We start from the raw sequence: 27,662 nt of genomic DNA, 5'->3' as shown, positions 1-27,662 counted from the left end.
TATTTTTTTTTGGAAATTGTTTAACGGCTCTGGCCTGAGGCTCTGGCCTAGTAGTTTTTTTTTTTTTTTTTTGGTTTTCCCCGAAGGGTAAGGCAAAGGGAACTATGCCCATACAGCCATGTCTGACGTATTTTTTTTCTTGATGATTAATGAAATGATGAAAGGTGATGATGATGAAACCTAAGCCCCCACCCTCGGAGTAGACTCCTACTCCGAACCCCAAACGAATTAACTCAAAAGTCCGCATAAACTTTCGAGTTATGAAGCGGCTTCCTGGCACGAAGCGAAAATAGGCAGATACACTTTGTTTATTGAATACTTCTATATAATAACACTCGCGAATGTCTTCCGACTAACTTAATGCGATCATTAACCACAAAACACCACTTCGTATTAATTATTTAGATTATTCAATGAAGAAAGCAACTGTCCCGTTCCCGTTTCCCGCCAAAAAGCCCTCTGGCCTAGTAGGCTTTTAAGTTTTTTTGGGAAAGGGTTGCCAGACACATATTTTGGAATTCCCTCATTTCCTACAAAAAAATCCTCCTTACGATACTATTTCAGATTTTTTTCTCATTAACTCTAGATGTAAAATTCTCACGTCGTTATATATTACAATATCACCATCGAACATTGACTACACACAACAAACATAATGCTAACTGCCGATTTTCTCCAATCTTTTTAATTTTTTTCCCTTAAAACAGCGAAATAAAACCCCTCGTTTGGCAACCCTGTTTTTTTTTATAATTTTTTTAATTATTTGCCCATTCAGGCAGGCAAAGGGATCTTAGCCCATACAGCCTAGTCTTTGTACATTTGTTATTTTTTAAGGCATCATACAGCCAAAGGCCAAAGTTTATGGCAGTTTTAGGCCAGGTTTTTTTTTAAAGTTTATGCCGCTGTATTTACTTAAATTGTAAAATTGCGCATAATATTGTATAAATTTAACAAAAATATCTTTGTAATGTGTTTGTGCAATAAAGTGTTTAGTTTCTTAAATGATACAATGCGCGTGGTTTAACTACGCGGGTTTTGTAACCAATAGCCGCACATTTTTAATTTTACTGCATGGGAGGTCCACTTGGTCTGTGGAGGTCCGCGTTGTTCTATGATACCTTGCAGTCCGCCGGAAGTCCGTGTTGCTCTACGATAACACCACCATTGAACAAGAACAAGGTGCTCCGCGAATCCTGGTTACTATTTATTTCTAAATTTAATAAGCGTGTAAAATTAAATAACTTGTCTAAAGACGGTAATTTAGCATTTATTTAATAAACAATACTACGCTACTTTCAACATCACAGTGACTTAATAAAATACATTCTACTTTAAAATTAAAATATTTATTTACACCAAATAATCAACCCAACAGTTAGGAGTTAAGAAATATCACACAATAAATCGTATTTAGATAGGCGCCTAATAACACGTGAAAAGTAAAGTAATTCTAAATTGTACTATTTTATTACAACTAGATTTAATTTGATATCCAACATGATTATGTACAAAAATGAAACGACGCTCTTGTAACGCCGAAAAAACTGGTATTTAAAATCACCCCTTTGCGAGTTCGTTTCTTAATCGAATGAAAATGACTTGATGGATGTTTATTTATAAATTATAATAGGATGATGTATGTAAGTTTTATAGGCCATCGATGCTGCCGACTCGCCGTCGGTCAGTGACTGGTACAAGGTATCCTTTGGAGTCACGTGCGGCGCCGACCATGGCCGCAAAACCCGCGGTAGGCCCGCGCTCCGTCGTCGCGTGGCCCCTAGCTTGCAGAGAGGCGATTATTTCCTGTCGAAACGAAAGGCACTTGTCAATATCACGCATGACACAAGGTTCCTTGGTAGTTTCAGTCCGAGTAATAAGGCTTCCTATGATGTTGATATTGTCCTCCCAGACTTATCCGTCGAAGGCGACACCCTTTAAATGTTTTGTGTAGAAGAGGTCTTTTTAAAACACATATGCGTTATAGGTACCTACGAGATATTTCCCGAGGACTTATATCCTACGAGAGATACGAGAGAGTGCGAAAATTGTCGCATGACGCTAAGATCCATTCATATTTGAATTACCTACACAACGTACACCTGCGGTCGATGCGACTTCAAATCACTCATAAACGCTTAAGACATATTTTGCTGTTTCATTCGGGTAAGTTAAGTAGCTAGGTACCTACCTTACCTACGTATTGTTTAGCGGTCAACCAAGACGTGGGTTTCCTCAAATGGCTTTTCTTTCCTTACACGTACCTATAGTTTGTTTATCTTCAATGTCAGAGCGAGTACCTATATTTAATGAAAAGATTTCCTCATGAATCATGTTCTTTCCCTAAAAATAATGTGTTATTTCTAGCTAAGCTCAATCTTTCGTCCTTTGGTTAGCTTCTGACGAAAATGTTTTCTTTGTAGATTCGTCGATAAGGCATTAACTATTTGGCCGGGCAAATGGGGAGCGCCGAGGGCTCTCATCCGGTAAGCGTTTAAGGTAATGCTATCATACCGGTATGAAATTACGACACCGATTTCCTATTGGTCCGTAAAAGTGGTAGCATAATTAATTTTATACCGGTATCATAATGGTAGCGTATCCGTAACCTTTCAATCTTTGCTCTAAATGTATTGGATTCCTGATAGTTAGATACCTACATTAAATACAATGATATAAAGAACTGGACAAACAAGGTAGACAGTTGTAACAAGTGATTATATAACATAAGTACAGGTATTTTACGGTTCATTCTAGTTGTCCTTGCGCAACTGCGATATGCAAAATGGAAATTATCATATTGTTCACATAATAGCCACATATGTATAGGTGCGGACGTTATATGGCATACATACATCATCTACATCCGGATTTGCACATCTGTGATTCATTGTAACTAACTACCTACCTGCAGGACACGATATGATATAGCGAGCTATTACGCACGTAACTACCCACTACTAAATGTAAGATTACTGAATAGTGAATACCCTATGGTTTGACAGTGAATATGTTTGTGAACAAACGGACGGACAGACGATTTTTTGGATATCAATTACTAAGTAGGTAATTAACAGGAACCTTCAACCTAGAGTCGAAGGAGATCACGCTTTTTTTAATCTTTGTGATTGTTTGATGTGGATTCTTAGGTGGGTTGTTCTTCTTTTTTATCGACAATGATCTGTCCTTCGTTCTGCTTCTGATAAGTTATGTTTTAGATTTTTTTTTCATGTTTTGATTGTCCAAAAATATAGTTATCTTATTATACTCAAAATACAAGCAAAATACTAATCGGTTCCTCAATTAGTTATTAACGTAGCTTGATCGTTTTTCACAAAATTATGTGACAGAGTGGTAAATTGAAATGCTGTCTCCGATGAAAAGGGCCACTCTGTCACAATATTTTTTGGGAATGCGCCTGCAAAGAAAAGTGTGTTACCAAGATAAAGAGAACCACTAAATAGTCCTCTACAGACACATCTTTATATGATGTTTTAAAATATTTATTGCCGTTATAATTTTAAAGATGTTAAATCCGATAAATCGAGAAAATGTCTTTTTATTGTCGATAAAAAAGAAGAACGACCCAGGTACGTTTTTGCCGCTTCAGTAGCAGCACATAGTCCGGACACCGCCAACGCGGAGATATGTAATGCGTAGAGGAAATGCGTTTCAAAAAATCGAATTTAATATGATATTAGCGTCTACGATCCGGAGGTCCCGGGATCGAGTCCCGGTGGGGAAATATCACAAAAACGACTTTGTGATCCCTAGTTTAGTTAGGACATACAGGCTGATCACCTGTTTGTCCGAAAGTAACATGATCCGTGCTTCGTAAGGCACGTTAAGCCGTGGGTCCTGGTTACTACTTACTGATGTAAGTAAGTAGTCGTTACATGAGTCATGTCAGGGGCCTTTGGCGGCTCAATAGTAACCCTGACACCTAACAACTCACACGAGAGCAGCAGATCGAATATGATTCCGTTATTTTCACATCTTATGTCAACCGAGCGTCAAAGACGTACACGACCAAAGCGGAGCGGAGATGGGGAGTGTTTTAATAATCAATAGAATTACTTAATGGACAGTATTATTATTGACAGTGATTTTAATAACACATCTCGCCGCTCAGCTTTCTTGTTAATTATTTGTATTTCTTACCGGATTGAAATCAGCTTCGTATTCTATCTCCATGGGCATGAGCTGATGATGCAGCCGTGGTCTGTTCACCACTTCGGGTAATTCTCCTCCCTCCATGATAGCATGCATCACCGTCTGAAATTGTAATAACAATTTAATATATCAATATGACGTGGGTCTAACAGAAATCTCGGTGAGGTGTGGGTACTTAGTTCAACTTGTAATGGTTGCACCTCTGGCTACCTCAATTGCGATATAGTACGTTTTGCAGGTAATTAAGGTAATGTATCAATTTCTACAATTATTTCAACAGTATGTATAAAACAAAGCCGTTAAAACAAACAAGGAAAGCAGTAAAACGGGTTTGAGTAAAATTATTATCGGTATTACTAACATTTACATAAATAATCTATATACGTCGTAAGCCTCGCCTTGATCCATCAGACTGCATTAAAAACAATTTATCGCGTTAACACGCTCTTTTGGGTCTGTTTTGGATAGTGGTGTAAATTAGCTATAAGAACTTGTAATAATAATAAATAAATAAATAAATGTGGTGTAGCATTTAATGCCACTTACAATAACTAGTAAATAAAATAATAATTGGTTCAATTTTAGAATCATATTTAGCATAATATGCGGGGTAAAAACCGGCTAAACGTGTGTATGAGGCAGTTTCCGGCCACAATTCGTGGCTGACTTTGCAAACTGGCGTACCTACCTGCAATTTTTTGCTAAAATATTTTGTGTCTTATTGACAATAACATAAGGTGCAAATCAGATTCGCTAAAAATTTCAGATACGCCAGTTAGCGACGTCAGCCGCGAATGTGGTTGATAAACTGTCAAAAACTAGGTACATAAAATGCAAAAAAAAAAATACAGTGATAGTTCTAGAGAACGCACGACTTCCTAATGTTACAGGTTCGAATCTCGGCTCGGGGTCTAAATCACTGATCACTGATCTCTGCAAGGTAACCGCGCCACGCACGGCGTGAATTATATCGAGGCCTTCGACCAATAGCCGTTTGACGTCCATCTACATTCGTATCGTTTATTAGTCGAAGCGCTCAATATAATTCGAGCCGCGCGCGGCGCGGTTGTCATGCAGGCCCGGATGGACTATAAGAGTTTGAATTATTGTTTGGATTGTAGACATTTATATCGCGTGGTTCCTAGCAGGATTTCTGCACGGTTGGCAATACACTCGCCCCTATTACATGGGACTTAAACATAGCTGGCTAGGAGTGGGTGTATATACTATACAGTTCTGCCTACCCCTTCGGGATACACACGTGACGTGTCCCACTGCCGGACAAACCTCTCCCTCCATTTCTTCCAGGATTCTCTCTCTAGTGCTTCCACCGGTCACGCTTGCAGGAAAGCGTCTAAAGGGTCGCGCCATCTCCGCCTCGGAATTATAATTGTCTTATCCAATGAGGTGTCCCATTGCCTCCCTCCAGTTCTTAATTATATTGTATGGTATTGAAAAAACGAAGCTTACCAAAGCAACTTGAGTAGTGATCTTGGTGCCACCAGCAGCTCCGACGACCAACTCGGCAACTCCCTTATCATTTAGTACGATGCTTGGCACCATGGAACTTAGTGGCTGTAAACCCGCCTCGAGCATGTTGGCTGGCGACGGCGGCATGCCGTAAGCGGAGTCCGTGTGCGGAATCGCGAAGTCATCCATCTCATTGTTCAGTATGAAGCCAAGGCTTTGAGATCGGCGTTGGGAACCCCAACTAAAAAACCAGAATATCGTTGTAAAATTGTCGAACACAACTTATTCGTTTATATAAGTACCGTAGATCAGGGGTAGCCAACTTGATTAGACCCAAGATCTCTTGTTTACTAACGAAACCCTGTGCGATCTACTAATTAATACTTCTTGAAACCTTAAAACCGTGATCCGTCACGGTTTTTTTACAGCCATTGAAAAAATATAGGTACAAGATAATGCGTGCAGCAGTTGGTGGTTACGTTGAGCAGTCTGGTAAGTGAGACGTAGAGAGATCGACTAAGTGGATCACGTAGATAAAAGCATTTTATACTCAAACCTCTGAAAATGTGAGATGTAGGCATTTCATGGTCAAAGAACTTCAAAGGCAGTTTCGATATACTCTCTCCCTACAAAGTACTACAAGTAGGTACGACTCAGGGCAACAATCAGCTGTCTTGCTCACTCACATGTAGTTGACGGTGCTGGTGGCAGACACGACGCTGCCATCGGGAGCTACGACGATAACGTGCGCAGTGCCATGGTCATCTGCGCCTTCGTACAAGGCGCCGTAATGCCGCCAGTCTGAAAATGTTTTCGCATCATCCACCAGCGCCCGATGTGATTGCGCCCAATCGGGGCTTGACAGGTTCCGCTCCAGCTGAAAGGTAATACAAGTCTTATAAAAGAGGTAAGTACAACGAGTTGCTATTTGGTTACCACTGACGACAGTGTTTAGCCACACGCCGTCAAACGACAACTTCTAGCCACTCTAGAATTGGAGTTTTATGGTAGCTAAATTATTATGGGCTTACAATTTATTACATATAATAATTTTTAACCTGATAAATTTGACCTTTAATGATAAGACTTTGATGAGAGTGCGTCTAGCAGACAACACCAGTAGTTACCGGTAGGTATGTTACCGCATGCAAAGATAATGAGGAGGATAAATGATATTACGGTAGGCAATATGGGCAGAGATATTTCGTGTTTCGTTGCGTCTCATTGTTACGTTTCATGTTGAGCAATATGTTTCAGGCAACGTTGTCCAGTGGATTCAGAACTTAAACAACTACTAAGTACTAAGCTCATCAGTAGTTATCATTAACAACTGATGAGCTACTTATAGTGACTACGTACATCAGTGATGTTGTAAGGGAGATTCGATCGTGAAGAGTCCCCGAGTCCTGTTCTCTTGGCGTACGCGTATTTGAAGGTCTCGACGATGCGGTGCCAGTACAAGTTGGAGCCGGTCGGCACGCTGGAGTCGGCGCCGACCCAGTCGCGCAGCATGTTCAGGATGAAGGCCAGAACGGACCCCGACCCTGGCAGTGGTGTGGAGTAGAGGGTTCTCCCGCCTGATAGCGGCACGGTGATAGGCTCTTGCCACTCTGCCCTGGAATTGTTTTAGTAAATCATTTTTTTATAATATACAATACAACACACAGTTCTCTCGACCGTTATAAACGGCGATACGGCTCATCACTTATCACGTTGGTCTAACAAAAAGGTCGGTGAGGTGTGGGTACTTAGTTCATCTTGAGATCGATGTACCTCTGATCCATTTGGGATATAGTCGAAAGGCTAGTATTAATTTTAATAACCAATAGAACTTCGTTAGTGTCAATAATGACAAACATTCACATTTCCGCTCTGGTAGAGCTCAGGCTTACGCCTGGGAAGAAAATTGTCGGAATAGTCAGAATATAAGTACTTAATATAAAATGGCTTCACGTACTTGTAGTTCCGAAGGTCTTCTTCTGTAACGATGCCACCAAAGGCCTGAATATCTCTCGCCAGCGCCGCTGTGAGCGTACCGTTGTGAATCTCCTCCGGCCCATTCTCTGCGATCACGTCGAGCGTTCGCGCTAACGTTGGCTCGTGGATGGTATCGCCTTCGACCCACACCTTCCCTGTGGCTGGGTTCACGTACACCTCTCTGGAGATCAAGTTAAATCGACATGTAGTTAATTTGGTTGGATTTTCCCTTTGAACAAAAACTCTTCGCACATATTTTTTCTTATACTGGATAACACCTCCCCCTTCGTTTCTTTTGGATCATCCTTAAGTTTAGATTACGTTACGTTCGTTCGGCATGTTCTGAGGCAACTAAGAATTAACTAATGTTTTAAAAGTTAGCACTTACCTCATAGAAGGTTCTGCCAAAATTCTGTCGCTGTAGGACTGGAGGACCCGTGCCATATACGAGTTGACTCGATGTCCTTGCCGGCAGAGTTCCGCGGTTGGCTGTACCAAGTCTCGCCACGGTAAACGCCCATATTCCTTGTACAGCGCGCCATATCCTCTGAGTTCCCCAGGGACGGCGACGGCTAGACCACCAACTTGGGATGATGCGTTGGCGTACATATTCTCGTTGGTCGCGGCCGGAGCGCGTTCGCGGGCATTCAGCACGCGCACGCGCCCGCTCGGCGCGTCGTAGATTGTTGCAAGAAACCCGCCTCCGAGTCCCATACATTGCGCGCACGCGACCCCCTCGCAGAATAGCGTCGCGATGGCCGCATCTACTGCTGACCCGTTCTTCTCTAGGACCTTCCTGTAAAATAATAACAGCTAGCTTTATATGCACCGCTTAAAGACAAGCATCAAATAAAAATTGATCAATAGATAGTAACAAATTAGGGTATCGAGAGTCTCAATGATTAGTCTTCTTCTTCTATCGTGTGGGTTGTGAGGTGGAATACCAACCCCATCAACCCTGGTGTCAGGGTTATTATTGAGCCGCCAAAGGCCCCTGACATGGCTCATGTAACGACTACTTACTTGCATCGGTAAATAGTAGCCGGGACCAACGTGCCTTCCGAAGCACGGATCATCTTACTTTCGGACAATCAGGTGATCAGCCTGTAAGGTGCAAACCAAAGTATGGATCACAAAGGGATTTTTGTGATATGTCCCCCCCCCCTCGAACATAGTTTAGACTTGAATCGCATGGTGTCAGATGTCACACACACAGATGCGCGTGTACGATAATGCCAATGTGTAGCGTCTGTGTAAAACGAGGTTGTTTGTATGAAGTGTCCGGGGTGTGGTAATACATAACAATGTGATGTTTCAATGTATGGGCAGTGATTGCTGGTGACTCTGCCTTCAGGTAATTGCAGCTGTGTATCGAGTGCGTGACAACTATCCATATTATGGCCGCCGGCGCCGATGGTCATTCTGACTTTGTCACAACTAGACGATTATCGCTGTCATTTAAGTTGCATGTATATCCAGTCACGTTTGCTATGATGTTTACATCTCATTTAGTCATTTTCAAACATTTTTCCTAACAAGAACTAAGGTAAAGTACCTACTTTTTACATTTTCCGGTAACCCTGAAATATTCCTATTTCTGAATATACGTAAGGTCAATGTGGTGAAGACCGTCTAGGCTAAAAGACCGTCTACTGCCAATAACTTCTAAATTTGAATAACTAGCGCCTTACGTCTCTGTCGATAAAATACTCCCTAAAGAGCCAGTCCGAACTAAAAACCGTGGATGGCGCTAGTATTATTAGTTTGGACAATATCGGTCCTGCAATTTTTTTTACCATTTCCCGCTTCAGAATGCAGTGGCCAGTGGCGGATTTTTGATCAAAAAAAGTGGCAAATCGGAGGATTTTCAGAAGTTTTTCTGGTCACTTAGGTTATTTATTGATCCATTAATGTACTCGTTAAACATAATGCAAGAATATAGCTTTTATTTAGAATTTAGGTATACCCGTGTGAAATTTTAAATTAGAAAATATGCACGCATCTCTTGCAAACTGGGGGGTTAAAAGGGCCACATTGAAGCAATTCATCCAAAAAAGTAATATTGCAATTTGACATTTGCGCATATTAAAAGTAATGCGCAATGCACACATGTCAAATAGCAATGTTGCTTTTTAGATGAATTGCTGGGATGTAGCCTTTTTTAATCTCCTTGGTCTTGCCATCACAATAGCCTAGCCAATTGACCGTTTTCCATAGGTCCGTCTTTATTTTTCCTCTTGCTAAATTATGGTTCATCTAGCCAAGAGACCTATAAAATTTTAACAATGCTTGTAAGTACGTGTATTTTGTTTAAAAAAAGTATTTTCCTCACATTCTACTTATTTCCTGTCCTCTAATGTTTTGTCCGGCCAAGTAGTTAATGCCATCTGCGGCAAATCTACAATAAGTCACGTCAAAAAAAAATGTCCTCTAATGAACGACGTTCGTATGGTTACGGTTCATAGGATAACTATCAAGAAACAGCGTGCTAAAGCCTGCTTAAGTATTTTAATAGTTTTAGACGTTTTGTCAGTACCCACTTACGATACCACATTGGCAATTGATTACACAGCTATTTAACAACAATAAAGATAGCACTTTACCAGATTAGATATTTACTCTTTATTTTAGTCGTAAAAAAGAGAGACGGAATTATGTTTCGGAAAACTAACACAAAAAAGGATGGGATTTTTTGCCTTGCTGTAAGGCCTCCAACAGCCTCCGTGGTCTAGTGGTTAGAGCGTTAAGCTCACGATCTGGAGGTCCGGGTTCGATTCCCGATGGGGGCATTGTCGAAATCACTTTGTGAGACTGTCCTTTGTTTGGTAACGACTTTTCAGGCTTGAATCACCTGATTGTCTGAAAAAGTAACATGATTCCGTGCTTCGGAGGGCACGTTAAGTCGTTGGTCAAAAAAAACCTCCACCAACTCGCAGTGGAGCAGCGTGGTGGAATATGCTCCATACCCCCTCCGGTTGATTGAGGGGAGGCCTGTGCCCAGCAGTGGGATGTATATAGGCTGTTTATGTTATGTATGTAAGTAAGGCAGTCCTTATGCGTCAATTCCATTTTAATCCCCACTCGAAATATTTAAACATGTTCTTATCATTGCAGCTGTTAGCACTGAATGATGTCTTAATTGTCTTAAGTATCTAGTAAATAAATCCACCTTGCGTATAAGTATTATGTCGCTTATTAAATGAAGTGTACAACTAAGTAAGTATAATAATTAAATCGTCATATTTAAAGACTTAATTATAATCTTCTACTATCGTGTGGGTTGTGAGACTTAATAATAATGATAAGGCGTTGCAAATTCTTGCTACACAACCGTAGAAAATGCTGAAATCTCTGAAACTGTGTAAAATCTGATTGTGTAAAGAAGCTAAATAATGGTCTTTACATTTTAGATAAATACAAGTAAGTACTTAGAAGACCAGACATTTTTTGAATGTAATTCTTTTGAAGTGTTTTACTGAGGTCAAATCTTTTTCATAATCTGAAATAATCTAAGTCTACGGTCTTTTGTGATGAATTGCGGCTGTCTTCCCCAATAGGGATTATGGGTGAGATTTAACGTAAACCTATAAATATACATAGTGAGAACAGATGGTAAGTTAAGTGTTCCTGTTGAGTTTCTTATCATTTCTTCTTCTCTTAAAGATTCTGTACTCGGATGGGATTCAAACCGGTGATTCTTATCTATATCTATCTATCTATCTATACAGGGTTTTGATCCCGTCTATCGAATTTATGATTAATAATTGTCAATACCACCAACGCGCAGTGGAGCGTGGTGGAGTATGCTCCGTATCCGCTCTGGTTGATTGAAGGGAGGCCCAAGCCCAGCAATGGGTCGTATATAGGCTGTTTATGTTAAAAATAATCATCAAATCAAATATACTTTATTGCACCGAAACAATTACAAAACATACACAAGAACGATTACAGCTTAAAAGGCCTTATCGGTCTACAGCAATTTCTTGCTAGGTGACCAGAGGCAATATCATTAATACCTATAACGAATGAATGGTTTGGGACAGTAACTAGGTAGGTATACTTACCGGCCGATACTAGCACACTCGTAGCCATTGGCAGCGATAGCGGCGCGCGGGAAGCGCGGGTGGTCACGGCCGGCCCACGGCTGCAAGAGCAGCACTCCCAACAGCGCCCCGGCCACCAGGGCCGCCAACACGACGGCGACCACGCACCTCCGCGAGCACCAGACGCTTCAAACAAACCAACTCGCTTCAATAAACATCGAACTCACACTCTTCTTTAAATTTACGCATTATTGGAACGTCACACGAAAAATAAATTTTGCAATGAACATTGTCAAGATTTTGTCAACATGTCACTGTCGCGGTTTTTGTTTCGTCGCGTTTTATGGCTGTGGCGGCTTTTCGGCTTTTGTTTTTGGACATAGGGAAAAGGAAATTCAAACTTTAAAATGGTAGGGCATTATTTTACTACACAAGTGTGTATATTTTTTAGATTATTAGGTGTAAGTAGTTAGGTAAGTATCATATTTTTCATTTCATACACCTAAGCTACGTAAGTTAGTTATTTGTTAACTGAAATTACTTTCTATTTCTAGTACTTACTAATAAATAAATCTAACCCTCGTGAAAGGTAAATTGTACGTGATGTTATTACGTAAGTATATTTGGCATACATCATCATCAATTTAAGAGCCACGCTCTTGTCGGTGCAGCATTTTCCATGATACTTTTTAGAGAAAAATAGGGGCAGTGGTTTCCCTCTTGCCTTCAGGCATACAAATCTGTCTATTTTATTTAATTCATAGTGCCTAGATAATACGACGTAGTTTTCATTCTCCTAATAAAATTGTTACTCCCATTTTTTTAAGTAACGAATAGAACATTATTTGTTGTTGGAAAAATGTTGCTTTGTTGACGTGGATGATCATGATCTGATGTGCCATGCTCGAGCATTTTCCCAGCAGAAAAAACGCGCGAAACTTACTTAAAAAGAGCTTTATTACCTAACTTTTGGGTAGATAAGACCAGAGTACAAAAAAGAACATTTTGAAAAATAAAAGCAATCAGTTTCCTTACTAGTAAAGAATTTTTACAACGGGAACACATCACTTCCCTTCTTCTTAACGTGAGGGTTGTGAGGTGGAATACCAACCTTGCTGTCAGGTTTATTACTGAGCCGCTAAAGGGCCCTGACATGGCTCATGTAACGACTACATACTTTCATCAGTAAGCAGTAACCGGGATCAAAGGCTTAACGTGCCTTTCGAAGCATGGATCATCTTACTTTCGGACAATCAGGTAATCAGCCTGTAATGTCCTAACCAAACTAGGGATCACAAAGTGATTTTTGTGATATGTCCCCACCAGGATTCGAACCCGGGGCCTTCGGATTGTGAGCCCAACACCAACCACTCGACCACGGGGGCGGGGCACATCACTGATCATGATAGTGTTTCATTTGGTTTCCAATTGTGGTTAAGTTATGAGAATTTCTATAAAGATTTTAAACACCAAGACTGTATTGTACTGCCGTTCATCAAACCACTGTCCATTGTATTAGACATGACATAATCAATAAAATCCATGGTCGATTCTTAAGGCATTCCTATCGCAGGACGATAAGCATTTAGAACTATGGCTGTCTAGAAACACAAGCTAGTATTTATGAGATATTACGTCACAACTGTTATTAAAAATAAATATCGGTTTATGTGAACACCTTTCGCCAATACATAAACAGGTTTAACCTGGTCCAGCCCGATGCAATGGACAGAATATAATATACAAGATAACAATCGAACTTATCGAATATTTATTCCAAATCGTAAAGCTTGACGGCTTGAATAGCGTGAGACTTGTTTTGAGAGCATTATGTAATAGATAGAAAGCGAATAATTTGCATCTGAACCTGTGATGTGGAATCACATCACATGGATGGCCTATGAATTAATAAATAATTTGTAATGACTGCTAGCCTGTAAAGTGAAGTGGGTGTCTCTAAGTTACTTAGGTATCTAAAGGATACCTAATTAGATAGATAAACCATTTAACAGACACTTCCACCCTCCCGCCGTCGAGTATTCTCCATACCCCTCCGGTTGATTGAGGGGAGACCTGTGCATAGAAATGGGACATCATAATAGACTGTTTATGTTATGTTATGTCACAGGCAAAAAGGGTTGTTTGTTCAGCATAAAACTCTGCAGATCCAGTGTCAATAGAGAGCTGATTTTCAGCTGAACCCAAAAAGAAAATAATTATAATTAAGTAACTAAAAGGCCTTGAGTACCATTAGAAATAATAAGCATCATGTTTGTAAACGTCGAGTTTACGTCGGTATACTTATGTAAATAAGTCTGATTTCACTTAGTACAATGGACGATCGGTCGCGATGACACCGGTGCGTGAATATTCGGCACAAGGCCGGCGACTCATCCACGTGAGACCGTCGTGTCGTCCCATGGTCAGACTGGGTCAGACAGACAGTCGTGAACCTATGAACTTCATCACTTAAGTCTGTCATCTATTGTTTCTAAAAGGTCTTTGGAATTCATACGCCGCAGCTCATCATCATCAGCCCATTAACGTCCCCACTGCTGGGGCACGGGCCTCCCCTATGGATGGATAGGGAGATCGGGCCTTAAACCATCACGCGGGCCCAGTGCGGATTGATGGTTATTAACGACTGCTAATGCAGCCGGGACCAACGGCTTAACGTGCCTTCCGAAGCACGGAGGAGCTCGAGATGGAAACTTTTTTTTGTGGTCGCCCATCCTATGACCGGCCTTTGCGAAAGTTGCTTTACTTCAACAATCGCAGACCTGACTTTGGGTATAAATGGCCATTGTTATTATACCCAGGCACAACACATCTTCCACCCATTTTTATACTCTGATAAAAATAAAGAAAAGCAAAGTCTTTTACAAGCTTGATTATTTGAGTTATTACGCATAGCTCTTATCGATCGATTAAACGAAGCCGAATGTTTTTGATACCGATCATTCTTTGTCCAAGGCATTCTCACGATTATCGCTCTTACTTCCTTCTAAAAAAATACGAAGTGAAGTTCGCTCTCGACGCGGGTTTTTCTTCGATCGTAACAGGTATAAAGTCTGATTCAGTCAACATTTTATGCTTAGTATTGACTGAAATAGCGTTCGGAATATTCGAATAATTAGGTAGGTATCTAATTTTGCGACGAGAGTGATTGGTCCTAATGAAAACAGAGTGGTTTTCCAGTCAGTGATCGGATTCGTGTATCCTTGCCTTCTTAGGCTACATATTTGATCTTACCTCGATTTCAATACCTAGTTATGATACGTACAGTCATGAGCAATATAATGTACCCACTTTAGGACTCTGTCGCACTAACATATTTGACATTTAGTGAGACTTACAGTTCAATTTGTCAAAAAAGTTAATGTGATATGGTACCAAAGTGTATACATATTAATGCTCGTGACCGTACAATGCAGTTGGGTTGAAAGTCTATATTTCAATAATATGATATCGCCTTTCCACTTGCAATAAAATTACTAAGAAAATACATCGTCATTGGGTAGACTTCTGTAGTAATTAACTTACGTAACGTTTAAAAGATACATTTTCAATGGAATTTGTAAAGTAATAAAATACAGATGTAAGTAGGTATGACGTCATCTCAATAAATGTGGCCAAACGTCGTACAAAATCTTTGTTATTCGTAAATAAAATTTGATAAAGAAAAATGAGATGGATTTTTAATCATCTTTGACTAGCTTCTATTTCTACCTAGATTAGAACTTTTATAATTTATCTTAAACCCAGTCATCCAACTAGCCTATTGTAAATTGCTTTACACAAAGTATTTAAGCGTTTTAGGGCTGATAAGTTAATACAACAATTATATTGATTTAGATAATAACGACAAATAGATACCTACTTTTGTACATGTGGTTATACATGTAGGTAGGTAGTTACGTTGACAAATAGAGCAATTTACGTATCTTGTGAATGATGTCTTTGAACTAGTATGTACCTATACTTATTTAGTTAGATTTACTTAATATAACGACAAAGATAGTATTACTTATCTGTGAAATAGGAATTTAAATATAAAGTAGGTGTTTAGATTAGATAAGACATCTGTAGTTGATAGACATCATCTAATTAGCGCCACATTGCATCAATGAAGGAAATGAGGTGCAAAGATTAAACCGCAGCTAGTCGATGCTTTTAACTATCTTCAAAAACTTTTTGTTTCCTCGCTGATCCAGGTTTGCAAATTATGATGCGATAAAACCTAAGATACGCGCCGGCAATTGTTTTCTATTTTATAGAATCACAACGATAAAGGTATACACAAACAAATAATAATTATAATTATTATTATTTTAGCTAGAAGACATTCCTTTTTATTTATTTTTTATCTTGAATCATAACGGGATGCTCTTAAAACTTTTTACAGTGAATAAGTAGCTAGTTGAAGCCTGAAGAGACTTTATTATTTTGCATGACGAAACTATAAAGCTATGCATGGCCCTTAAGTCCCTAGTTGATTATGGAAATGCAAAAATTGGGAGTTGATAATTATGTAAGTACTTATCAAATCATCATCATCATCAGTCGTACTGTTATAGAATGCAATTGCTAGTAGAAATGCTTACCTTTACCCAAAAACCACTAATTCTGTATTTTATCTAAATTGTAATAGTCAGTACCTTATTCTCCTAGCCTCCTCTTCCCACGCAATCTAGCCAGTCTGATCCCATCCACCACGCGGTACACAACTCTATTCTAATTTATGTTTTTTCCAAATCTGTATTTCAATTCCAAATTCAAAGTAAAATATAATTTTTAGTTTAATTCAAAATAGTTTTTTTTAAAAACCGAAATCTCAAAACTCATATAACATTTGGTGGCAGCGCTAAAGGATCTTTAAAGGTCCCCGGAATCGTCTCCGCAGTATCGCGACAGTGTAAAAAATAAAAACATTTCGCCGTTTCTACAGTTAAAAGTGAAAAACTGTCTACAATTTCTACTGTGCAATAGTGATAATTTTTCCGCTGTTTCCACTGTTTCCAATTCACTGTAGTAGTGAAAATAAAAACGTTTCGCTGTGAATATTGTGATAAATACTACAAAACGTTCTACTATTTCTGTGTTGTGTGAAAACTTGCAGTTTTTCATCATGTTTGGTGTGTTAATATCGTGCATATTGTAAGTACAATTTAACTATATCACACAGTGTCAGTGCATACCACGACGTCTGCGCCTACGCAACCACTTATCTATTCGAAGAACCGAACTCTCCTAAGGCCGCATTCAGACTATCCGAGCCTAATAAATTCATCAATATGGCTACGGCATCAGGTTCGACTACAACTATCAAAGAAATCGACCTCAACATCCTCACGAAATTCATATTTAAATTCGATGGCAACAGAGAAAGGTTAAATGCATTTCTGAGCAACTGCCGCAATGCAATCGACCTAGCGGCCCTTTCACAACGAGACATTTTGTTCAAATACATACTAAGTCAACTTGAGGGTAGAGCCGAGTCAGCATGTTCTATTAAAGATTTCGAAAATTGGGACCAGCTAGAGGAGTTCTTAAAAGAAAACTTCGGCGAGAAGAAGCACTACACTCACCTTCTCTCGGAACTCCAGTCATGCAGACAGAACAACAACGAACCGGTCAACCACTTTGCCCTTAGAATTGAGACCTGTTTAAGCAAACTCCTTACAGAGATTAACGTATCTATCCCAACTAAGAAAAAGGGTGAACTGGCTGGTCGGGTCGCTGCTATGGAGGATCTTGCTTTACACACTTTTGTTATGGGCCTTACCCCAAATCTCAGTACAATTGTCAGATGTAAAGATCCATCTACTTTAAATGAAGCTATAAATTTTGCTATTTCGGAGGACAAGATATCTCAAAACCTTCACAAAAAACAAACCCATAACAATTTCTTTGAGCGCTCTCGTCCATCTCAAAAAGCACCTACTAACAACCCGCAACCACTAGCACTGACTCAATCGCCTCATACAAGCAATGTCCCAATCTGTCGATATTGTAAGAACCCAGGGCACACTATCGACAAATGCAGAAAACGCGAATATAATAATAACCGTGCTAGGCAGAGTTTCTCAGGACAACCCTTTAGACCGAATTTCAATTCGAGAAATGTGAATTTCGTTAACGAGGTTTACCCGAGCACTCCAGACAATCCAGGTTATACAGTGGAGCCTTCTGCTGAAGACAATAATGCTGAAAATTTAAACTAAATAATGTCTCGGATAGACGTCGCACGGGACAGACATTTAACAAAGCCGACGTCTTGACTTTATCAACCACTGTATCCTCTGAATCCAAAAGGACTAACCGACAGGGTAACCAGCCCCAAACTGACAGTCCTCACACTGTATCCTCTGAATCCAAAAGGACTAACCGACAGGGTAACCAGCCCCAAACTGACAGTCCTCACACTGTATCCTCTGAATCCAAAAAGACTAACCGACAGGGTAACCAGCCCCAAACTGACAGTCCTCACACTGTATCCTCTGAACCCAAAAAGACTAACCGACAGGGTAACCAGCCCCAAATTGACAGTCCGCACATTGTGTCCTGTAAACCCAAAAATACTAACCGACAAGGTAACCAGACTCAAACTGACAATCCTCGCTCTGTATCCACTGTATCCGATAAAGGACAAACTACAACTCCTATTACTGCGACAACCACCAATCCTTCTAAATCAAATCAACACAAAATATATGAAGTGACCTCGAATACTAATAAGAAATTCTTACCTCACATTGTTCTAAAAACCGTTGTTGCTGACCGTCCTTTGTCCTTCCTTGTTGACACTGGCTCATGTGTAAGCCTGATCAAAAAACAAGCAATCAAATACTTACCTGCTCTCGATGACCATATAATCCAACTCAAAGGTATAGACTCCAATGATAAAATCATGGCCACATCAGGGTCCTTTCAACTGAACCTTTTTCCAAAAGTCATACCTGACATGTCCCATAGATTCCACGTAGTCGACACAATTAGCCTCGATTATGATGGCATTCTCGGAAGTGATCTTCTTAATAATCAAAATGGGAAAATCGATTATAATAAAAATACACTACAAATTCGTTCTGTAATCGTAAAAATGAAATACTGTAAACCCATCTATACAATCTCGCCTCGTACAGAAACTGTAATTGAGTGTACAGTACAAAATCCTGAAATGAAAGAAGGCATTATAGTTGACCAACATCTCTCTGAATCCCTTTTGATTGCCAACTGTGTCGTAAAGGTTAAACCTAATAATCGAATAAATATCTCCGTCATAAATACATCCGAAGGCCCTGTTACTATTGACTCTGATCTCAACCTCAAAATTGACCCTTTGGACGTCAGTTCTATTGCCATAAAGGAAACATCACAGAATCCATGTGTTAGTGCTAGAGACAGAACACAGAAAGTCCTTGACATGCTTAGAATCACACATCTCAATTCAGAAGAGAAGAGTTCTCTCCTCGAAGTTTGTTCAAAATACTCAGATGTCTTCCATCTACCCGATGATAAACTCACGTTCACTACCAAGATCCAACACCAAATCAAAACATCTAATGAAACACCTATTCATACAAAATCATATAGATTTCCCGAATGTCATAAAGAAGAGGTAAAAAGGCAAATGGATAAAATGCTTGACCAAGAAATTATTGTCCCTTCCATATCTCCATGGTCTTCACCCATATGGGTTGTACCCAAAAAGATGGACGCCTCAGGTGAACGCAAATGGCGTATAGTCATTGACTACAGGAAACTCAATGACATCACCATCGGTGAAACTTATCCTATTCCCCAAATTGCCGAGATTCTAGATCAATTAGGAAACAGTAAATATTTCTCAACCTTGGACCTAGCATCTGGATTTCACCAGATCAAAGTATCCGAGGAAGATGCTCAGAAAACCGCATTTTCCGTCCCTCAAGGACACTTTCAGTTTAATAGAATGCCTTTTGGGCTTAAAAATGCCCCATCTACCTTCCAAAGACTTATGAACACTTGTCTCACTGGTCTCCAAGGTATCAAATGCTTCGTCTACCTTGACGATATTGTTATTTACTCCCATGACCTCGATATGCATATCAAACATTTATCAGAAGTTTTCCAACGCTTACGCAATTTCAATCTCAAGCTCCAGCCTGACAAATGTGAATTCCTTCGCAAGGAAGTATCCTATTTGGGACACATCATCAGTGATCAGGGTGTTCGACCAAACCCTGAAAAAGTCAAGGCTGTTACTCACTTTCCTAAACCCACATCTGCGAAAGACATCAAGTCATTTCTAGGTCTTGTCTCATACTATCGCCGGTTCATAAAAGATTTTTCAAAGATTTCCAAACCCCTAACTGCACTTCTAAAAAAGGATACCCCTTTTGTCTGGACCAACGAACAGCAACTTGCCTTTGAGGAACTAAAAAGTCAACTTACCTCTGCGCCAGTCCTTATTTACCCAGATTTCACAAAACCATTTATTCTGACTTGCGATGCTTCCAATTATGCCATCTCTGCTATTCTTTCTCAAGGCGAAGTCGGTAAGGAACAACCTGTTGGCTATGCATCTCGCACTTTGAACAAATCCGAGTGTAATTACAGCACTACAGAGAAGGAACTGTTGGCAGTACTATTCGGCTGTAAAACCTTCAGACCTTACCTGTATGGGAGGAAATTCCTAATCGTTACAGATCACAGACCGTTAAAGTGGCTCTTCAATCACACTGATCCTAGTAGCAAACTCCAACGTTGGCGACTGAAACTCGCTGAATACGAATATGAAATTATTTACAGAAAGGGTAAACTCAATAGCGCCGCAGATGCTCTATCGAGATATCCCGTAAATCCTATCACCACACCTGAACAAATCCTTGTAGATGAAGACCTTTTTCCCGAATTGAATCCACTCTCGCTGAACCCTGAAATTGATCCCCTCTTTGAAAACCAAGATATATCAGAAGACCTAACGAATCCATCAATTCCCACAAATCCTGAAGCTCTTATAACCTCTGAAGCCCCTGCAAGTCCCGCAGCTCCTGTAACTCCCGAAGTTCCTGCAAATCCCGATGCTGTTTTGAACCCTGAAAATAACATGCAAAATCCTATCGTTGTTCCAAGTCCTGAAAATCCTCTGGATCCTCTTCAATTCCTTAACGATGATGACACATACAGTAAATGTCTAAAAGCAATAAATAACAAATCTTTTACTCCCAACGTCACTATCATAGAACACAACGAAGAACTCCTGAAAAGTAAATGTAAAATTATCATAATACCTACCTCAGTAGATATGGATGAAAGCAATCCTTACGTAGAGGACATACTTACCAATCACGAAGCCGCAAATGAATTCATGGAAAAAGAAAGAACCCTACAAACATCCAACATCCTAAAAACAAACAACAAAATATTCCATTTCCTATTCACTAAAGTGCATCATTTTGATGAGACTACCTATTCTGATATATTCCAATCTCTAAAATATCTGAGAAACGAATTGTTAATATCCGAGGAAAACGTAACTGAGATAGCCATATCCGATTTCAAGAACCCCTTCGAAAACCTCGCTTATCTCAGAATCTACAATATCATACTTTACCTTTTTAACAACACCAACATCACCGTCAATATTCACCACAACACCTTAATCTATCCAGTTCCTAGTGAAATCCCAAAAATCCTTAAAGAAAATCACGACATTCCTATTGCTGGCCATCTTGGATCCACGAAAATGTATAATAGGATCAGAGAAAAATATTTATGGAAACATATGAGATCAGATGTTGAAAACTATGTTAAAAATTGCAGTGAATGCCAAATAAACAAAGCTCTACGTAGAACAAATAGGGCCCCTATGCAAATAACTACAACATCTACTAGTCCATTTGAACGCATCAGTCTTGACATCGTAGGTCCCCTACCAGAAGCCGGCACTAACAAACTCAAATTCATACTCACTCTCCAAGATGACCTTTCTAAATACTCTGTAGCATACCCGATTTCAAATGCAACTGCTGAAGAGACATGTGAATGTTTAGTTCATTTCATATCTCTATTTGGTATTCCCAAAATTATACTTACCGACCAGGGTACAAACTTCACCGCAGAACTATTCAAAAGAACTTGCGATCTCCTGAAAATAAAACAACTATGGTCATCTCCCTACCATCCCCAAACTCAAGGCGCACTTGAGCGCAGTCATTCAACCCTTAAGGAATACCTTAAATCATATGTTAACGAGAATCAAACTAACTGGCACATATACGTGTATACCGCCATGTTGGCATATAACACTAACATTCACACGACAACACAATTTACCCCTTACGAACTCCTTTTTGGACACAAACCCCATATTCCCGACTCTATCTATGAACTACGCTCAGATACGACTTATCCAGAATACGTGAAACGACTCCAACACAGACTCAAATTCTCACGCGGCAAGGCCATTGAAAACATCAATAAATCCAAAGAACAGTCAAAGAATTATTATGATCAGCGTTCTCGACCAGCCAATTACAAAACAGGTGACCTTGTCTATTTGAAGAATCACCTGCGACTAAGAAAGGCACTCTCGCCTATTTGGAAAGGACCATACAAAATTATAAAGGTCCATTCAAACAATACTTTGACTCTTCTAATAAACCGACGTCACGTGAGACATCACTTTGACGAAGTGAAACCCGCTTAACTATAATACCTACTCGTGTATGTATTAACATAGTATAGAGTACAACTTTAGTTATAACACTCTACTTATTTATTTCCAGCTCCATATCGCTCACGTATGGAAGCGTCATCACTCCCATACACAGTAACCCAGGAATTTATTTCAACCCCATGGGACACATGAAAATCACAAATGAAGATCTAAACATACTTATTCCTGTGGATGTTTCTTTTATACTTCCGCATTTACAAAATATTAATTCAGCTATTGGTACATGCCGTTTTCTGTGTCAACAGAACGAAGTTTTGGAAGACATAGAATGTCATAATTCGTTACAACCACTTCAATCTCGTTATCAAGACGTTATGAGAGATAATGTCGCTATATCACACCTTATTTCTAAACGGTCAAAACGCGCTGCGTGGTTTGCTGGAGTTGGTACAGTTTTCAAACATGTTTTCGGAACTATGGACGAGGACGATGCAATTAGATATAACAGCGCTCTTCAAACTTTACAAAATAAAAGCGAAAGGTTAACTTCTCTTATAGAAGATAATATATTGCTAGCAAAGTCAGCAATCTCTAATTTTAATGAAACCATAAACACAATAAATACCAATGAAGCGCGTTTGAATGACGCTGTTGAAAAAATTAAGTTTGAACCTTAAGAACTTATCTATCATATCAGATGTTTTTAATGTAAGGCTTAGTATTAACGAAATAATTAATACAATTGAAACTAGTTTATTAACCCTTTCCTTTAAGGTAGATGATATTTTAAACGCGATTTTATTTGCTAAAAGCAACGTGTTACATCCCGCAATTTTAAACCCAACTCAATTATATAATGAGTTAATTAATAGTGTAAACAATTTACCAAGATATAGGGAATTTCCTATAAAAATAGAATTAGATAGTATACATAAGATAATGATAATTTCAGAGTTAAGTTGTTATAGTGTAGATAATAAAATCATATTTGTATTCAAAGTTCCACTAGTACATCACATGAAATATTATTTATATCAGAATATCCCGCTACCTGTACCTCATGATTCGCAGAATCCCAGCTCATATGCAATGATAATCCCCACAACTAGATACATTGCAATAAGCGAAGACAAAACATCCTATTGCACCTTATCGCAATTGGACCAGTGTAAACAAATTGGCTCTCAGTTGTTCATATGCAGCAAACTAAATGAATATTCATCTGTTGATACTAGCTCTAACTGTGAACTTGAGATAATAACTAAATCTGTAGTGTCATTGCCAAAATCTTGTAATTCTAGATTTCTCACCGGTAAAATAAATATTTGGGAAAGAATCAAAGATGATAAATGGTTGTATGTTCAATCTGAAAATAATAAACTGTCTATTGAATGCAAAACAGACTTATCAGAATTCAGTTTATCCGGCACTGGTATTCTTAACTTACCTGATAACTGTATTGCTTATTTTAAAAACATTCGATTACTGTCTAAGTCTAGCTCTAAGATTTATGTTAATGAGGTAAATTCCGATTTTAACATTATTAATGATAGTTGTTGTAATTTGGATAAGTATAAAAGTCAATTACCATCTATTACATACGTAAACCTAACATCACTAAATATTGACAGTTTATCCGGAATAAAGCATAAAACTGATGATTTAATCACAGAATTGAAATCACTAAAGAATCAGCCAAACATTACTGAAACACTATATTATACTTATCCAACTTTATCTGTAATTAGCGTATTAAGTATTGTTCTTATTGTAATCTACATTATGCTGAAATCAAAATATTGTAAATTATGCCGCTCTCCCGTCACGAAACCTGAAAATCTCAATAATCCTGAAAATCCTGAAAGTATCGAAATCACAGAATTACCTTCAACTTCACACCCCAGACTTAAAGTAGGGTAATCATAATGCCTAATAGATAAAATAGCATAAACTTCGCATTCTTAAAATGCGTAAGTTTAGTCTTTCCGGGGGAAGTTGTTATAGAATGCAATTGCTAGTAGAAATGCTTACCTTTACCCAAAAACCACTAATTCTGTATTTTATCTAAATTGTAATAGTCAGTACCTTATTCTCCTAGCCTCCTCTTCCCACGCAATCTAGCCAGTCTGATCCCATCCACCACGCGGTACACAACTCTATTCTAATTTATGTTTTTTCCAAATCTGTATTTCAATTCCAAATTCAAAGTAAAATATAATTTTTAGTTTAATTCAAAATAGTTTTTTTTAAAAACCGAAATCTCAAAACTCATATAACAGTACGACGCCCACTGCTGGGCATAGGCCTCCCCCAAGGATCTCCACGACGATCGGTCCCGCGCTGCCCGCATCCAACGGCTTCCCGCCTTATCAAATAATTACAATTAATTATTTCTTGACGCGAATGGTGTGATAGTGAGCAATTCAGAACCGGTTTACGACTCCATATCAAGATAGCGAAAGATTTAGATAATAATGTCGGTGGTTTGGCAGCATGATGCAGCGCGGCATAGGTACGATAAGGTGCAAAAGTCCAACCAGTTTCTTGCAAAGTAATAAATTAACTGGTTGCACTTAAGACGTCTTGGTTGCATGCCATTTCTGTAATAGACCAAAAACACCTACATATATATATATTTTTTAATTATGATAACTGTCCAAGCCGTCCAAAAGCATGCCAAGTACTCCTTACTACAGGGGGGCTACATTTTCGTTCCATTTGCGGTGGAGACGTGTGATTGCTGGGGGGAGGAGGCGAAGCAATTCGTCAAAGACGTGGGCCGTAGCCTTAGAGAGCAAGGCCTTGACCCCCGCTCCGGGTTTTACTTGGCTCAGAGGTTGTCCGTGGCAATCCAGCGCGGTAACGCTGCTAGTGTCATGGGCAGTTTTGGGCCAAGTTTGACACGGAGTGGGTTCTAGGTTAAGTAATTTTAATTAAGCTTTATTTGACGACTTTTTTGTAATACTTGTGAAATATACCATTATGGCAACTAATGGTTCATAATTTCACCACCGTTTACAAATAATTTGCTGGGCTCAGTGACTGCACTTTTACTCTTAGATTGTACGTATTGATATAATATGACACGCGTAATTTTTCAAAGATCTACGTACATACGTACCTATTATATACTACACCCGCTATTGATTAGATAATGTCGCGAGACAGATGTTTAGGCGGTTTCTGCACTCGAGTTTTTCGACACGCGAGCGGCGAGTCGCATTGAGATAATGCCAGTAATGTTGGTGCTTGTTTTCTAGGAATGTCGTAAAAAACCGACAGGTGGATTGTATCCTTTCCAACATTACATGGGCGAAGGGCTGATCACCTGTCACGATACGGTTCGTAATATCTGTCTTAGGATTTCGTATCAAAAGTGGCTGCAAAATGTCTTTTGATTATTTATGTCTCTGCTACGACAGATGTTACAAACACTGAAAACAATCTGTGGGCGATTGACGGCATTCTGTTAGTGCAGGTACAAACAAAATATACAAAAAAAAGTGTTTATGTTTTTTGTTTATGTAAATACCTATAGGCACCTATATGTTCTGTAACAGGCGTAGCAGGTATATGGTACTAGATTAAACTACTTATGATAAGTAAGTATACCTTTAGGGCTAACGTGCGCGACGTAATAAAACTATCCATTCAATAAATTTTGTCGAAATCAATCAGTTTCTTTTTCTCCCTAACATGAGTGCCACGTGATTTTGTTCGTATTTTGACAGAACGACATGACTTATTTGGGTTCATTATATTAGCACCAATCGACAAAACGACATAATTATATCGTCAGAATCGATAAAATGACTGTGACAACATTTTATCACGTTAGCCCTACTAAAGAAAATACACACACGTCATTACAAAAAGTGAGTAATAAGACTATCTACCTATCAACTAAGAGAATTATTTTATTGATTATGAAGAATATTTAAAAACTTGTACCGACTGGTAATGAAGGACTGAAGTAAGTAAAAAGATGTAGCTATAATATTGTGTTACAGCTTATTACCCATGAGAGCGTGAGAAATCAATATTACTAATCAATATTATTATCAATAACTCTGAATAATTGCCCCATTCTTTGAAATTGTTACCTGAATTATGAAGGTAGGTAATTATACATTGTTTTAAGTTTACGCGGTTTCCTTGTAATTTGTTCACAATGAAGATATTTTAACCGACTTCAAAAAAAGGAGATTATGAATTTGACCCGCATGTATACACAATATTTGTGTATATAGTCTACGTGGGTTTCTAAACAAGTTTGCGAAATTTCACAGATGTAGTTATGTATGTTTGTCCACGCATTTCTCAGAAACTACAAATTGTATTGCAATAATTATATTTGTTATTGTATTAAGTATCGTAAGTGTAACTTAGGGAATAGTGCAAGTTTCATCAAAATCAGCTTAGTAGATTTTAAAGTTGTGGTCAAAAAACATTATTAAGGTACAAAAATAATGAACTCGTTGATGTCTTTTGTATGATGGAAGCTTTTATCAGTGTTAGTGGCAACATGAAGCCGTTAGTGGTATTTTAATAGTATATAAATATATTTTGAAGTCGGTTATTTAGAAATGGCTCGGGCGTAAATCAAAGAAAATATTAAAACTGTCATGGTTGTGTCAAAATTTGTTGAAACTTGCGGAATGCTCCATACAAACTTCAACCCTCCATTTTAGGGAATTGGGGGGTTAGAAATAGACAAATAATAAACTATGTCAGTCTCCATCACTTCAACTAACTCTACTCAAATTTTGCCGTGAAAGACGTACAAACACACAGACGGACACATACACTTTCGCATTTATAATATTAGTGATGGATTCCAAATTTAATAGATTGATAGTGATAAGTTGATAACGATGATAAGCAAAGCTCCTGTAAAATTATCAATCTATATAAATTAAATGATTGGTGGTAAGTGTTAATCGAATCAACAATTGATAATCAAATCATAAGTGATTGATTACTTGGTTTTTAAGTTAAGTCTGAGATAAGAGTATTCAAGATGCATATCTGAAATTTAATATAAAGAAACCATTTCACACAAGATTATATTTCTACTGAACTTTTTTATATATTATGTGGTTGTATCATATTCCATACACATACAATAAAAAATGTTAGTTTTAAATCAAAGTGACAGGGGTGAGCCGCATGGCCGTTTATAATGGACGAGTCAATTGTGTAATAACCACAGATTTATACCCGTATTCTAAGATGTTAACCCGACTCTTCCTTCACTCGACTCTTCATCTACTCGACTCTTCCTCTACTCGACTCTTTCTCCACTTGACTCTTCCTCCACTAGACTCTTCCTTCACTGG

At 38.8% G+C, this 27,662-nt stretch overlaps 2 protein-coding genes across 2 annotated transcripts in view; one reads left to right on the top strand and one right to left on the bottom strand.

Annotated features, from left to right (window-relative positions):
- Positions 1-1,251: 1,251 nt before the first annotated feature.
- The window catches only part of LOC126371948 (glutathione hydrolase 1 proenzyme-like), a 32,082-nt gene continuing 5,671 nt past the window's right edge, over positions 1,252-27,662 (bottom strand). The window contains exons 2-9 of the mRNA XM_050017414.1: positions 11,682-11,846; positions 8,006-8,413; positions 7,598-7,798; positions 7,000-7,255; positions 6,327-6,517; positions 5,641-5,881; positions 4,159-4,272; positions 1,252-1,803 (exon numbers count right to left, since the gene is read on the bottom strand). Of these exons, the coding sequence (XP_049873371.1) occupies positions 1,648-1,803; positions 4,159-4,272; positions 5,641-5,881; positions 6,327-6,517; positions 7,000-7,255; positions 7,598-7,798; positions 8,006-8,413; positions 11,682-11,846 (1,732 nt within the window). The 3' untranslated portion in view covers positions 1,252-1,647. The remainder of the gene's footprint in view (positions 1,804-4,158; positions 4,273-5,640; positions 5,882-6,326; positions 6,518-6,999; positions 7,256-7,597; positions 7,799-8,005; positions 8,414-11,681; positions 11,847-27,662) is intronic.
- Positions 16,532-24,553, top strand: LOC126371952 (uncharacterized). The gene is made up of 2 exons (XM_050017418.1): positions 16,532-16,817; positions 22,433-24,553. The coding sequence occupies exon 2, from the start codon at positions 22,966-22,968 to the stop codon at positions 24,241-24,243; it is 1,278 nt and encodes a 425-aa protein (XP_049873375.1). The 5' UTR covers positions 16,532-16,817; positions 22,433-22,965; the 3' UTR covers positions 24,244-24,553.

This window comes from Pectinophora gossypiella, chromosome 13, assembly GCF_024362695.1.
Source record: "Pectinophora gossypiella chromosome 13, ilPecGoss1.1, whole genome shotgun sequence".
Lineage (NCBI taxonomy): Eukaryota > Metazoa > Arthropoda > Insecta > Lepidoptera > Gelechiidae > Pectinophora > Pectinophora gossypiella.
Note: the sequence above shows the minus strand (reverse complement) of the source record. Positions and strands in the feature narration are given on the sequence as shown.

Coding starts and splice junctions, on each gene's coding strand:
- LOC126371952 (XM_050017418.1), top strand. CDS start 22,966: ATGACGCTGTTGAAAAAATTAAGTTTGAACCTTAAGAACTTATCTATC.